The 15,473-nt window shown below is 35.0% G+C and overlaps 1 protein-coding gene across 2 annotated transcripts; it reads right to left on the bottom strand.

Annotated features, from left to right (window-relative positions):
- Nucleotides 1-745: 745 nt before the first annotated feature.
- On the bottom strand, nucleotides 746-11,484 carry mapre3a (microtubule-associated protein, RP/EB family, member 3a). Of its 2 annotated transcripts, none has more exons than XM_073826908.1 (6): nucleotides 11,364-11,484; nucleotides 10,935-11,080; nucleotides 8,768-8,966; nucleotides 6,477-6,610; nucleotides 5,999-6,151; nucleotides 746-2,453 (listed from the first exon to the last, which is right to left on the bottom strand). In XM_073826908.1, exons 1-6 carry the CDS (start codon nucleotides 11,482-11,484, stop codon nucleotides 2,385-2,387), a joined length of 822 nt encoding a protein of 273 aa, XP_073683009.1. In that variant the 3' UTR covers nucleotides 746-2,384. The 2 variants fall into 2 exon arrangements, with proteins under 2 accessions (XP_073683009.1, XP_073683010.1); XM_073826909.1 differs by having other exon boundaries at nucleotides 8,810-8,966.
- Between the last annotated feature and the right edge of the window lie 3,989 nt (nucleotides 11,485-15,473).

Here is a 15,473-nt window from a genome sequence, read left to right as displayed (position 1 = left end):
AATCATAATTTCTACTTTTTATCTAGTAATTGTGACTTAAGTAAGCCATAATTTAGAGTTTTTATCTCGTAATTATGACTTAAGTCATAATTTCTGCTTTTTAACTCATTATTTTTGACTTTATAAGTCATAATTTCTACTTTTTATCTTGTAACTGACTTAAGTCATAATTTCTGCTTTTTAACTCATAATTTTTGACTTTATAAGTCATAATTTCTACTTTTTATCTTGTAACTGACTTAAGTCATGATTCTGACTTTTAAAGTCATAATTTCAATTTTTTTATCTCCTAATTATGACTTAAATGCCTGGTTTTACAGACAGGGTTTAGACTAAGCCAGGATTAGGCCATAGTTCAATTAGACAAAACAAAGGCACTGACATGTTTCACTTTAATGATTCGCTCAAAACAAGGAATGGCTTTCTCAATGTAGTGTCACTATTTAGGGCAGCCATACAGGTTAGTTCACAGACAGGGGTCCCATCTGCTATATAGTATCAGAGAGTGAGCGTTTATCACCTGTGAGGTCAGTGACCTCTGAAGTTTCTAGTTTTCCACAGCTACTCTGCTTTCATGTGCGTGACCTCCTGGTTCCTCTGATCTGGTTTTTGGGTTGACTGACTTTGGAATTGAAGGTAACAGGTGGTAAGTGCCATTGCAGGTCAATAGTCTGTTGTACTCTTGCAGATGTCCTGACTTGTTTAAATGCAATTAAGCACATTTTCATGAAATGCATAGACAAAATCTATTTTCACGAAAGTTTATTTAGTCAAAACAATTTATGCAAACACAATTATGGCCATACTGAGACAAAACAAGATGACTCAGCTTCTCAAACACAGAAAGAAGTAGATTCAAAACCGATGACATCTAGCAACCTCTGTTTAATTTGATCAGGGCCTTTTACAAATCTGATATGAATGCACAGCCCATATGCTATTCAATAGCTGAGCGAAATAAATACAAAACAAAACACGTGAATGCAGCAACACTAGCAGCAAACGTCAGTTCAATTCGACATGACATCATCTGATCAGTAGTATCACATGTTTGATTGCCACTAAAATAAAATCTACACAGTAACAATGAGTACTGTCCCTCATGCTCAATGGTGTCATGAACACTAATTGAATACGACGAGATTCGACCTTCCATCCATTTGGTGAGTTTCTATGTTGCAGTCTATGAGGTGTCAGAATAATGTCACAATCAAGCACAACAGAAAAAAAAAATATGATTTTCAAACAATCACTCATCAGTTGTCAATGTATAACATTCACATGCTCCCTGGGTATAAGCAAAACAACCTGTGCCATAGGTTACTGTTGTCTTACACATTTTTAAAGCCTTGCTGACATTTTTTCATGTCGTTTTTTTTTTTTTTTTTTTTTAATTTAATTGTATTTACCCTGTCACTGGCTCATCCACATTTAAAAGTATAAAAGTCCTCTCTACAGCTCAGCATTTATTTCTGACATATCACTGACTAACTTGACATCAACACCTTTGCAGATACAAAAGATTCATAAGTTGGATATTACTGGGATTCTTCCTGATAGTGTCTGCTGTTTGGAGTCATTTAAAGTGATAGTTCACCTAGAAAATTCATTCTGTCATTATTTACTCACCTTCATGTCATCAATCGTATGATATTTTGGTTGTAGAATGAATGGTACATTTGTGGTGTATTTTGGAAGTTTGAAAGCTTCAGTCCCTATTCGCCCCAGTTGAAACATTATTGTTCATTATTTGTTCCTTGGAAGAAATTCAAACAGGTTTGGAAAGACATGGGGGTGAGAAAGTGATAACAAAGTAGTTATTTCTGTGTGAACTATCCTTTTAAAAGCGTACAGTCAGTGAGAGAGGCAGACTGAAGCTGGAGACACAGATGGATGGCATGCTTCTGAGCATTTCAGTCTGAATGGAGCCGAGACAGACCTTAAAGAAATGTGTATGAAAATCTCACGACGAATAACTGCATTCCAGGCATTTTTCTTCATTTTCTTTTTTTTTTTCTTTAAAAATGTCTTTCTCAACACGATATTTACATTTTTTTCAGTCCGTTGTGCTACCCACAATCTATGATACCTTTTCTTTTGTTCATTCTCTATGTCGATATGTAAAACATGCTGTGACAGCTAGGATGTGTAGTTGTTGGTGCTACTGTCTGGATGGGGATGAGGACGGCAAGTGTTTGTTGATGTGTACTGTATCTAATGTAGTGCATAAACCAGCGCTGGAGGACAAAGAGATATATATGGTGAGCCCATAAATTTGTAGGAAACTGAGAGGGTATTAACAACGTGCGATAGAGGGGGAGTCATTCAAAGTGGTGGGGAGAGGAAATGGTGAAGGGTCATGTCGATGTGGAAGAGAAGGATGCTCAGAATTCGTCCTGGTCCAAGTGGGCCTGCTCATCTATTTCTTCATCTTCTGGTGGTGCAAAACCATCCTGTGTAAAAAAAAAAAAAAAAAAGTACTTTTTAGGATAATCATGGTATTTAAACACTGCGTTCAAAACTGCACTATATAAAATTGATAAACATTTTCTATTTTCCAATGATTTTTTTAAAATTTCTTGATTATTTATTCACCCTCATGTCTTCCAAGATGTTTATGTCTTTCTTCAGTCGAAAAGAAATTAATGTTTTTGAGGAAAACATTCCAGGATTGTTCTCCATATAATGGACTTCAATGGGTTAAAGGTCCAAATTGCAGTTTCAATGCAGCTTTAAAGGGCTCTACACAATCCCAGCTGAGGAATAAGAGTCTTATCGTGTGAAATGAATGATCGTTTTCTAAAAAAAATATGAATGTGTATACTTTTTAACCACAAATGCTCGTCTAGCACTAGTTTGACTTCACGCATTACAAAGTAATGTTGGAGTGTCACGCATGATGTAGAACGTGCAAAGAAAGTCAAACACCCTTTACAAAAAAAGGTAAAACAACGATTTTGAGGATTTTGAAGTTGGAGGAGAAATGGAGCGTGACCAACGTGATTACGTAATGGGTGAATTTGAAGTAGTGCAAAACAAGCATTTGAGGTTAAAAAGTATATAAATTTGTATTAATGACAGAGCGTTTCACTAGATAAGACCCTTATTCCTTGGCTGGGATTGTGTAGAGCCATTTGAAGCTGCATAGAAACTGCAATCTGGACCTTCAACGCGCTGACCCCCATTGAAGTCCACTGTACGGAAAAAAACCTGGAATGTTTTCCTCTAAAACCTAAGAAAGACATGAACATCTTGGATGAGATGGGGGTAAATTATCAGGAAATTTCAATTCAAATCAAGCAACTTTCTGTTGGTTAAAGGAAAAGTTCACTTCCAGAATGAATACTTCCTGACAATGTTTTAACCCAATGTCATTCAAGATGTTCATGTCTTTCTTTCCTCAGTCGAAAAGAAATTAAGGTTTTGGATTTAGATTTGTTTTTGATTAAGGATTTTTCTCTATATAGTGGACTTGGGGTTCAGTGGGTTGAAGGTCCAAATTGCAGTTTCAATTCAGCTTCAAAGGGCTCTACACGATCCCAGCCGAGCAAGAAGAGTCTTATCTAGCAAAAACAAGCTGTCATTTTCTTTAAAAAATAAAAATTAGATACTTTTTTTACCCACAAATGCTCATCTTGCACTAGCTTTGCACATGCATGTCTTAAAGTCCCCCTGAAATCAAAATTAAAGTTTTTTGGCTTTTAGTATGAATGTATTAGCCTTAAGATGATCTATAAGCTAGTGTGCTTCAAAACAACAACAAAATTTGCGTTTACAAGATAAGGGCATTCAAAACTTACAATCTCGTCACTTCCGCCAATATGAATCAACGATTTTGATGATATCACTGTGCACTTCAGTTTCTCATCAAACGTTCTGTCCAATCAAATGCTCTCTAGAGTCCGTAGTGTCCCGCCCCCTACACAGAGACGCAATAACACGGAGCAGATCATATGCGCTCATATGTGTGATCGGCATGTATTAAACTACACAGCCTCAGCATGATTATGATCACTATTTTGTTTTAGCAAGAGTTTCATATTGAATCTGTGGGGTAATTTATTATTCTGCGGCTGTCATAAGCTTACAAATGCGGCTTTACCGAGCTCTCCGGCTATGGCCTGAGCAGATATAAATGGAACGCTATTGGCTATTCAAAATAAGTGGGCGGGGCTGGGCGATATATTTTTGTTTCAGTTAAAAGTACGTCACCACATAGAATAACACTGCGTGTTTCAAGGCACTTCAGTGGACCTTTAACGCATTACATAATCACGTTGGAAAGGTCAGGCACGGGTAGTTCTTTGTCTGTGTACTTTGGTCCAAAAAGGTAGGGTAGAGTGAAAGACTCTCATTTTCATCTCTGCGTTTGACTTTCTTTGCACATTTGCTTTGTAAACACTGGGTCAGTTCTACGCCTACGTGACGCATGTGTGATCACGTAATCTGTGAAGAGCTAGTGCAAGACCACCATTTGTGCTTAAAAAGTATATACATTTGTATTTTTTGTTAGATAAGACCCTTATTCCTTGTCTGGGATTGTGTAGAGCCCTTTGAAGCTGCATTGAAACTGCAGTTTGGACCTTCAACCTGTTGGCCACCAATGAAGTCCACTATATGGAGAAAAAAATTCTAGAATGTTTTCTTCAAAAACCTTTTCTTTTCGACTAAAGAAAGAAAGACATGAACATCTTGGATGACGTGGGGGTGAGTAAATTATCATGACATTTTAATTCAGGAGTGGACTAATCCTTTAACTGGAACACACTGGGCCAGAAAAGGGAAATTTAAACTCTTGGATATTTCCATGTCCATCTATGAAACACGCAGGTGTGGTCTCACTTGGAAACTTTCCCAGGCAAAAAAGGTCAATTGTCTATTGTCAGTCATGTTGTGACATATAAAGCACAACTCACACATAAGTCACTTGCAAACCAAGCAACTTTCTGTTGTTTAAAGTAAAGTTCAGAGTGTTCTGAAAAAAAAAAAAATTTTTGAATAAATAATTCTTTATGATTTATTCACCCCAAAGAAATTAAGGTTTTTGAGGAAAACATTTGAGGATTTTTCTCCATATAGTGGACTTCAGTGGGGTTCAGCGGGTTGAAGGTCCAAATTGCAGTTTCAGTGCAGCTTCGAAAGGCTTTACACAATCCCATCCGAGAGACAAAAGTCTTATCTAGCGAAATGATTCGTCATTTTCTTTAAAAGAGAAAAATTTAGATACTTTTTAACCACAAATGCTCGTCTTGTACAAGCTTTGTAATGCGCATGCATGTCTTCACGCATTACGTGATCATGTTGGGAAAGCTTACGCATGGTTATTTCTTCGTCTGTGTACTTTGGTTAAAAAAGGTAGGGTAGGGCAAAACACTCCATCTCATTTTCTTCCCCAACTTTAAAATTGTCCAACGTTGTTCTACCTGTACCTTTTTTGTAAAGGGCGTTTGACTTTCTTTGCACGTTTGCTTTGTTAACACTGGGTAGGTACTTCTGCCTACGTCACGCATGCGTGATTATGTAATGCGCAAGGTTGAGTTAGTGCAAGACAAGCATTTGTGGTTAAAAAGTATATAAATTTTAATTTTTTTAGGTAAATGAGTGATCATTTCACTATATAAGACCCTTATTCCTTTTGGATCATGTAGAGCCCTTTGAAGCTGCATTAAAACTGCAATTTGGACCTTCGACCCGCTGATTCCCATTAAAGTCCACCATATGGAGAAAAATTCTGATATGTTTTCTTCAAAAGCCTTAATTTAAATTAAATAAAGAAAGAAAGACATGATCATCTTGGATGACACTGGGGTGAGCAAATTATCAGGAAATTTTTATTCTGGAAGTGAACTTCTTCTTTAATGCAGTGAATCCACATGACCAACTTGGATTTAGCCAACATCCGATACAAATTGATGTTGATATCGCAATTTGAATCAACCTGACAGATACATCAGTCAAATAATTACCAAAATGATATAAAACATGTAATTGTCAGTACCTCTGTGGCATACAGAATGTCAATGATCCTACTGAGAATGGAGCTGTTTTCACTCTCATTTTCCTGACAGATCAGTTCAATGTCTCGAAGTTTGCTGAAGTAGAAATCTCTCTCCTTCTCCAGACCATCGACGGTTAACTTCAGCTCCATCAACTTCAAAAAACAAAACAGAAGACAAAGAACAAAATTTAAGATACTACTTATCAGAACATGACCATTCCTTGGAATGGGAAAAAGCCAGTATGCTTATTATGATGAAACAACCTATATCCAGACAGAAGCATATTCAAATAGAATGCAATTATCTGAATAGGTGGGATAGAAGATCAGGAATGTTCTGAAGAAAATGGGAGAAAAGAAAGATCAAAATGCCAAATGCAAAAACTACCTAAACTTTCTTTCTATTAAATTTCTACAATCTCCAATGCAAAGTATTCCAAGGTAGAGTAAGTCTTCCTTACCCTCCCGGGGACTCTACCTGTTGATTAAGCTCCATGATTTCAGCATCACTTCCCCCATTTCGGGCATGTGTGGGGTTCTTCCTTATGGTGGTGGTCACCCTCTGTGGTGTGGGCATGTTTTTAGGTACTGTTGGCGATGTTCTCTGAGGCCCTGAAATTGGAGATGTTCAGCAATTAGTTACTATAAACAAGAGCTTCTCAGTAAATATACAAACTGATCATGCATTATTAGGTTTTGTCATTTTTGATCAGCTCCTTTAAACACATTTAGCTCTGTTCCATACCATAGTGGGCCAAAATGAACCCTCATAAGTGATCAATCTGACATGTTAAATATGAATTTGTTTACTACAAACACTTGATGTTTTTAGCTGTTTGGATTCTGACGGCACCCATTCACTGCAGAGGTGAGCAGGTGATGTAATACTACATTTCTCCAAATCTGTTCAGCATCTTGGATGGCCTAATGGTGAGTACATTTTCAGCAATCTTTTATTTTGGGTGAACTATTCCTTCAAATGCAATCTAAGGCAGCAGCTCACTAGGTTTTTGAACAGAGCTAACGATTCACTAAAATGTACTAAGAGGTTCAGTGAGATCAGCCTTTAACAAGCTACAGCATGGGCTGCTTGTTACCCCATTACTTTGGTTAAGCCTGTGTGTGTGTGTGTGTGTGTGTGTGTGTGTGTGTGTGTGTGTGTGTGTGTGTGTGTGTGTGTGTGTGTGTGTGTGTGTGTGTGTGTGTGTGTGTGTCCTTGTATTTATCACGTTATGGGGACCAAATGTCCCCATAAGGATAGGAATACCAGTAAATTTTGACCTTGTGGGGACATTTCTCAGGTCCCCATGAGGAAACAGGCTTATAAATCATGCACAATGAGTTTTTTTGAGGAAGTAAAAGTGTGCACAATCTCCTGTGAGGGCTAGGTTTAGGTGTAGGGTAGGTGTAGGGTGATAGCAAATATCGTTTGTACAGTATAAAAACCATTACGCCTATGGAATGTCCCCACAATTCACAAAAACAAACGTGTGTGTGTGTGTGTGTGTGTGTGTGTGTGTGTGTGTGTGAGATCAAACATTAACTGTTTAAAAAGCCTCTTATCTACTTTATATCTGGCTGGTTTAACCAAAGTCAGGGAAGTGTGACGAGATGTGACTACAAACTAAATGGAGGTCACATTCCCAATCCACCCCAAAGATCACAAAAGCAGTCAATTGTCAGCAAATTAGGACACCACTTTTGTACCTCTCTGGGGACGCTATGTTTCCAGTTTTTGCCTGTTAACCCTCTACTGCACAGTTTTGCCTCAGGGTAACCCTTTTCCATCACTTTTCAAGCACAAAAGATGTCAATAAAGGGTTGTTAATGAAGGGATGACTTAAAAAAAATTAAATCGTTTTTTGGTTACACTACTTCCTTGTGCTGATTTTAAAATCTTTTTCTGGTCAAGGACACACATTATTGCTTGCCTCAAAAAAGCCATTTTCTCTGATAAAAATATGATTTACATTTATTAGTGTAATATAAATTCTTTTTAAGACTACTTTCACACTACTGTTCAAAAGTTCCCACCTAAGGCTTTAAAATAACTGTTTTCTATTTTAATATATTTTAAAATGTAATTTATCCTGTAATGGCAAAGCTAAATTTTCAGCAGCCATTACTCTTTATATAAAAAAGTATTATTTACAAATAACTTTTTTTTTTTAACTTTTAAGTAGTGTTATTTATACAGGTATTTATATTATATTTGTATTATTAACTAGTTTTTTGAGAAATTACGTAACATTAAAGTAAAATTCAAATACAATAAAAAATAATATTCTATTTTTTCCACAAGCACATAGCTTTTCTCCAATTTCGTTTAATTTTTTATTTTAGAATAAGGTACATTTTTCATGCAAGAAAACTGAATCAGAGATGTTTAAAATTTTATAAGGCATGCAATAGAGGGTTAAAATGAAAGGCGTGTTTTTTGGATGACTTTAATACGACCAATAAAGAATTTGGAGGGACTGAGGGATGAATAGGACATGACACTAAGCAAGCAATGACCCTTCAGGACTGCGCATGAGAGAACACTGAGGAAGTGATTTTGGAAAACTGTTCGTTAGTACTGCACTAACAGCGCAACACAAAGCTGTTTTAATGCTGAATTCATTGCTTTCTCATTAATGAAAGCTTGGGCATGGAGTAAATCATTCTAAGGCCCGTGCACAACCAGCTAGCTGCTTTGCAGAGCACGCTGCCAATCAGTAGAAGCTCAGCAATCAATGCAGCAAAGTGGCGACAGAATCTCGAGGTTACCTGAGGGACCAGTTCTCTTGGGTTTGTGGGAAAAGTGTTCACCTGGATTTGGTGGAGGCGCCACATCTTGGCCCTGTCTAGTTTGAACAGGATCATACTCTTTTCCGTCATAATTGGCATCAAAGAATTTTTTAAACCACTGGACGAATTCAAAGTTGTCCTGGAATTTTCCTTTCACTAATCTTTCCACAGGAATTATCTGGATAACAAAAGGAAAACAAATCATTAGAGCAATAAAACACTGAGCTGTAAACTTGAGGTGTAATTTTTATGTTAAAATCCTTTCTCTTATTTTAGGAATTACAGAATACAAAAGCATTATTTTTGACTAAGAACACTAGAGTCATTCTGTGTCAAATCAACCAAATTTCAAAAACTATCCTAGCTCAAATACTCTTTTGAAGAAGGATAGACATGTTTAGTGATGAAAGCCAAAATAATAAATGTCATGGATGAACATTTACTGAGTAATCCTCTCTTTCGTAGAGGATTGCAATTTTCTAAATTGCAATTTTCACCTGAGATTTAGAACCAAATTACTGGGGGGTAAAATAATGGCTTCAGAAAGATGGCAGCATGATGATGTTATTTTTACACAGAGATTGGTAGGTCTGTTAGTAAAATCAGTTGACTTTAGCAATCTTTGTTGTGTTATATGCCAATGGAGACCATTCAAAAATGGGGTAAAAAGCCTTTTCAAGTTTTTCCTTGAAACTTTGCATGTCTGTAAGGAGTATTAAAGATATCGTAATGCCCTTTCAGATATTGGGTCTTAACAAACTTTCCTTTCGGCATTTTTTATTTTTAAGGCCCTGTATGGTTTGGTTCCAGAGATATTGGAATTTGCAAAATTTGTAGAAAAAACATGAAAAGTTCTGTTTCCACATTTTTGAATGGTCACCATTGGCACATAGTCCAACAAATATTGCTAAAGTCAATGTATTTTACTAACAGACTTCCCAATCTCTGTGATTAATGAGATTATTATGCTGCCATCTTTCTGAAGTAAGTTTTAACCCCCTGTAATTTGGCTCAGAATCCCAGGTGAAAATGACTATTTTGACCCCCCTCAACAAAACCGTGAATTACTCAGTAAATATTCATCCCTGACATTTAATATTTTGGCTTTCATCACTATACATGTCTATCTTTCCTCAAAAAAAAATATAAGCAAAATCAAATATTTGACACCATCACTTGTCTCAAGTAATATTTTCAAATAACCTGACAAATGACACCAAAAACTAGCACCCTGACTGATCACTTTATAACAAAACAAAACAAACATATAATATACAATATAATATAATATAAAAACATATAACTAATTTACAGTCATAACTATATAATGATCTGTTGAGCAATAAACAGGCCTGTCGTTTGATAGTGGTAAATAGATCATTCATAAATATTAATTGCTAAATGTTCAAAAGAGCACCGATATAACCTAATTAATTAATTAATTAATTAATCACATACTATACCTACCTATTTTCATACCTACAGTTTGCTTTTTTGTTCAAAACAGAAGTTAAAAGTTATATTTTGACATTACAAGCAAAATGCTGTAACTTTTTTCTTTAATCTTAGAGAATGCACTGTATTATTTTATTTCTGTATTGTTGTTCTTTTCTTTTTAGTTCCTTTTAAAGAAATTATTATTTTTCTTATTTTTACTTTTCATATTTTTTAATCACTTTTATGTAATGCATTTTGAATTGCTGTTGTGTATGAAAAGTGCTAAATAAATAAATATGCCTTCTTTCAATCAGCTGTCATTGTAGTTGATATTTTTTACCAAATAAACTGAAAGCTTTCATTTACACTTTCTTATTAGGAGTAAAAGCAGAAGTTTAAAAGTTAAAGTTAAAGGGATAGTTTACCCCAAAAAATGAAGGTTCGGTCATTAATTACTCACCCTCATGTCTTTTCAAAGCTGTAAGACCCGTCTACGCAGGGTCAGAAAGCTATCGGATTTCATAAAAAAATATCTTAATTTTTGTTCTGAAGATTAATAAAGGTCATACAGGTTTGGAACAACATGAGGGTGAGTAATTAATGACAGAATTTTTATTTTTGGGTGAACTATCCCTTTATAGTAAGGTTTAATAAGTGTAAGGTACTGTGAGATGTACATATAAGCAAATACGCCAAAGAACCAACTAACTTTATCAACGTTCATCCTCTTGAAAGCTGCCTGGAGTACTTTGAAGTTGTGTATAAACTCATGTTCCAGCTTTGCTTGAAATTTCACTTTCTTTAAAAGAATGCACCCTGGGAACAGCATGTCCATAAACTGACAATAAGCCGCCCCTGAAGACAAACAGCAAGAGATCAATAAAGCTCATTCAATGCATAATGGGAAACAATAAAGAAAATGCGTGTGATTGGTTAAACTTATTAGTGACGGCAAAGTAAATGCTTTAATTTAATTGATTACACTGAGCATTTATGATCAAAGGCAAAGTAAAGGACTTTTTATTGTGAAATTAAGAATAGTTATATAATATATAGTGGAGCAAGAAAACAAGTATGTTAGTGGCATTTATGCCATGAATGACAGAAACACTTTGTGAAATAAGGCAGTACAACCCACCTGAACATAATTGTTCTATCTTGGTGTAGGTGAGCAGAAGGGAATCGTTCACCCACGCCAGCATGTCATGTCGGCTCAGGTTCTCAATTGTTACTGATGTGGAGTATACATTCACTGCCATCTCCTGCAAAGGAAATAAAAAACAAAGTCACTATGCTTGTATCTTACGGCATCTGTGCTTGTATATTTTAAAATGTATAATTTCATTTTTGAATTCTTTGAATCCTTTTAAGTTTATATATTTATAGTTTTTTTAATGACATGTCAGCTGGCCATATTGGCAGCACAGAACATAAACAATGCCACTGAAACAAACAAAACTCACAAATTTACAAAGAAATTATTGTCATGTTCCAAGCTGTACTTGGTCAGACTGGGAAAACATTTGGAATACTATAGACTGCCAAAGTTATAACAAACCAAAAGAAGATTGCAAAAAACTGAGGAAAGAAGCCGTTTGTGGTTGGCCAAACTGAACCTGGAAAGAATCTTGACAACATTTGTGTTTGTTCTTATCATTTCCAGTCAGCTAGGTCAAATATTAGGCTAGTATCTTAATCACCTTTTAACTTTAGTTTGTCAAAATATTGCGCCTTTCCTGCTTATGAAATCCTTTTCTATATGATTTAGCAGCTTACACACATTTTTTCCATGGTTTAGACAGCATAAATTAGCAGAACAGTGTATTTACAGTAGTAGTACATTAACAGGGCTCTATGCTTACTTTTCTATTTAGGAGCGCTTGTGCTCCTTACTTCAAAAATTTAGGAGCACAGTCAAAATTTCAGGAGCACATTCTAAACAATAATTAATAAATCTGATCAAAAATTTGCCTTCCCATTACGAGGTGATATTTGACTCCTTAAAGTGATTTACTAGGGAATTTTGTTTTTACGTTTGTAATGGCATTTTTCTAACTTTATTAAAAGTATATCATTTTTTTTAAATATATATTTTTAAGCTTTTTAAAATTTCTAATTAAAACAACAGAATAAAAACAAGTAGGATAAGAATAAGTTACCAATCAAATTAAATCAGTATTAACAAAATGAACTTGTACTACAGAGGTGGCACAGAAGAACACAAACGTGGCTTGTAGGTGTATTTTCATATGTTTAATGAGGCTTAGAGGTGGCATGAGTGCAATCACATTCATAAATTCATGTTGAGATTAATGTTTTAAATTGACATTTTGAATACAATAATATGATTTAAATAACTGAAATTATACTTTAATTAAACTTTAAACTTTAAAAATTAAACTAAAGCTGCCAGCAGGTGGCTGCAAGACACTGATTGAATTACTGAATAATATAATTCATTTGATTCGTTCGAACGGCTGATTCATTAAGGAATAATGCAAGTGACTGTCTTTATGAATGGAAAATTGAATCATTTCACTAAATTTCGTTTAAAAACGCACGTTTATTCATAAATGAAACACCGCTGTGTTTGAATGGAGATGTGCAGCTGCTTAGTTGTGACTTCTTTCAGACTATTTTTGACGACGAAATAGAGCAAAATCAGGTAATAGTGTTATAGTCAGAAAATGTAAGTCACTTAATAATAACTTCTTGTTTATCGAACTGTTGTATTAAATAAATATCTCATTTACAAACTCCCTTTAAAATGATTAAAAGCTGTCATTCATCTTAGTTCATCAAGATCTCACAATGTTCTATTATAATCAACGAAGCTTTCTATACTGCACAATCAATCTCTTATTTACACTCTCTCTACACCTTGTTTATGAAAAGGATTGGTGAGATATGTCTGTGATACATTACTGAACATTGCAAAAACACGTAGAAACCTTTGAAGCTCCCCTGAGCGCAAACACAAATACGCTGATCGGGTCAGTCGCACTGGTGCTCCTAAATATTTTTTCATAGTCACACGCAGTACTTTTCAGTCGCAAATGCAAGATCTGAGAGCCCTGATTAACCGTGCAATCCATGCTGTTGTTTACATCTGAGTATCACTAATATGGCTGCGCATCCGGGTAACGGACCAAATCGTGACAAGTGCAAACCCTCTATTAGTGCTGTCTTAAAAAGTTTAATAACGATAAAAATATTTAACACAGTAAACGCAGGGTTGGGGCTATCAACTGCTGCTTCTGTATCTTTTTTCTTGACAAGCAGTGCATTTTTTTAGTCGCAGAACTTTATTGTTAGTTGGGAATAATCCTAATTGATTTCTTAACTTAATGTATTTCTTTTTGATCAGTCAGAAGTGTTGTTCAGTTACTGCATCACTGCAGAGTAAAATTGTAATCACACTATAAATTTCAATCCTCCAAAGATAATCCATCCAGATTAAAGTGTTTCTGAGATGTTGTTAACCATGCACATCTGGTGCACCCAACAGACTGTGTAATGGAAATGACATCTGTCAAACACACACATGCTTTACAGAGACACAATATGTGTGTATTTCGCTGCATGAAGTTTGTAAGGCTGTGATTCTTGAGTACAAATCACATAATATGGTTTCAGCTCCATGTACTCAATTGTCAGCATGGTCAGAGAGAAAATATAGTGTTGTTTCCCCTGTGTTTATTTAAAATGTATAAAATGTATTACATTTTGTAATTAAAATGACATTATATATCACATGATATTAATATGATATTACCTGCTTATAAATGGTTTCAGAAATAGCTAAGGTAAAACGGTGTAAACTCTTTTATAAAAGAGGCATTTTTATTAACCCCTTCTTTCTGCCAAGACATAATAATAATGTTTCTTTTAAATATACTGTACATTTATTTCATTTATGTTACATAATTTAATCTATATTAAGTTTTAGACAACAGGTGGTTTTAGAGATGTGAGATTTTACGATATAATCATTTACAGTCAAACCAAAAAATATTCAGATACCAATGTTTTTAAACGTTTTGTGTCCCTTTGAATATTTTTTCGGAATTTTCCAAAAAGTTAATCAAAGTTGTCCTAAGACAAAAATGGGTATTGTTTTTTAATTTGGTTTTAGGACAACTTTGAGGTTTTGATCCACTTCAAATGTTGGCCATATATATATATATATATATATTAGGGGTTAAACGACTTCAGATTTTTTTAAGTCGACATTTATGTGATAAAAGTCGAGTCGACGTCGACTAGTCGCTTATGACGTCATTATTAAACAAATAGCCTACCTAAACCTTGAGCTGAGACTGGAACACCTTGTGCACAGCTATGGCATATGACACAGCGCTGCCAAATGGCTATTGCTCTTACAATACTTTGCTTTTATCAGTTATTTTGTCTTTGGGTCGTTATATTTCTCACAGATTTCTGCTCGTTCTAAATCAGATACAGATAAAGTAGCACTGTAAAGAATACATTTATATAAAGTCATTAGAGAGCGATTGCGTGTGTGAATTAATTCTACCTTGCAGTGTCTCTCTACTAGCCTAATAATAAAGCTGTGGGGTTTTAATTACTAAGAAATATATGCTAGAAGTTTTCAGTTCCTAAGCTATATTACGGAGAAATAATAAAACAGTGTTGACAATTCATTTTCGCACCGCGCTTTTGAATGTTTGCTTGCGCGCGATCTGCACGTGATGTACGAGCTACTGTATGTCTATACTGTAGCCTATGTGTGTGCGTTACAACGCAGTGCATTAGATTAGAATGGCAATTACAATAAGCTGTTTAAAACGTGCATTCTCCGGTTCAGTTTTAAGCATTAAGATAGTATAAACACATTCACACGTCTTGTGGAGCGCTTTCGGAGTATGCTTTATCTATAATTTTAGCTCTTTTTTTAAAAAAAACAGAGAGTACTTCAAAGACTTCTTATCCTGTTGCGCCCTCTATAGGACCAGCGACTATATATATTTAGTACAGACCAAAAGTTTGGACACACCATCTCATTCAAATGAATGAGAAGGTGTGTCAAAAATTTTGGTCTGTACTGTATATTTTTCTGTTTATTTTTAAAGTTTTTACTCTACATTTGTGCAGTTTTCAGTGGGTTAGTGATATTTTTTAAATATATATAAATTAATGAATAAATATTTTTTTAATGGGTTTTTATACAAAAACTGCTTTTTATGTAAAATTCACTTTATAAAGACCCACATTTCTAACTTTAATT

This window comes from Garra rufa, chromosome 21 (assembly GCF_049309525.1).
Source record: "Garra rufa chromosome 21, GarRuf1.0, whole genome shotgun sequence".
Taxonomy (NCBI): domain Eukaryota; kingdom Metazoa; phylum Chordata; class Actinopteri; order Cypriniformes; family Cyprinidae; genus Garra; species Garra rufa.
This window is presented reverse-complemented; position numbering and strand designations above follow the sequence as displayed.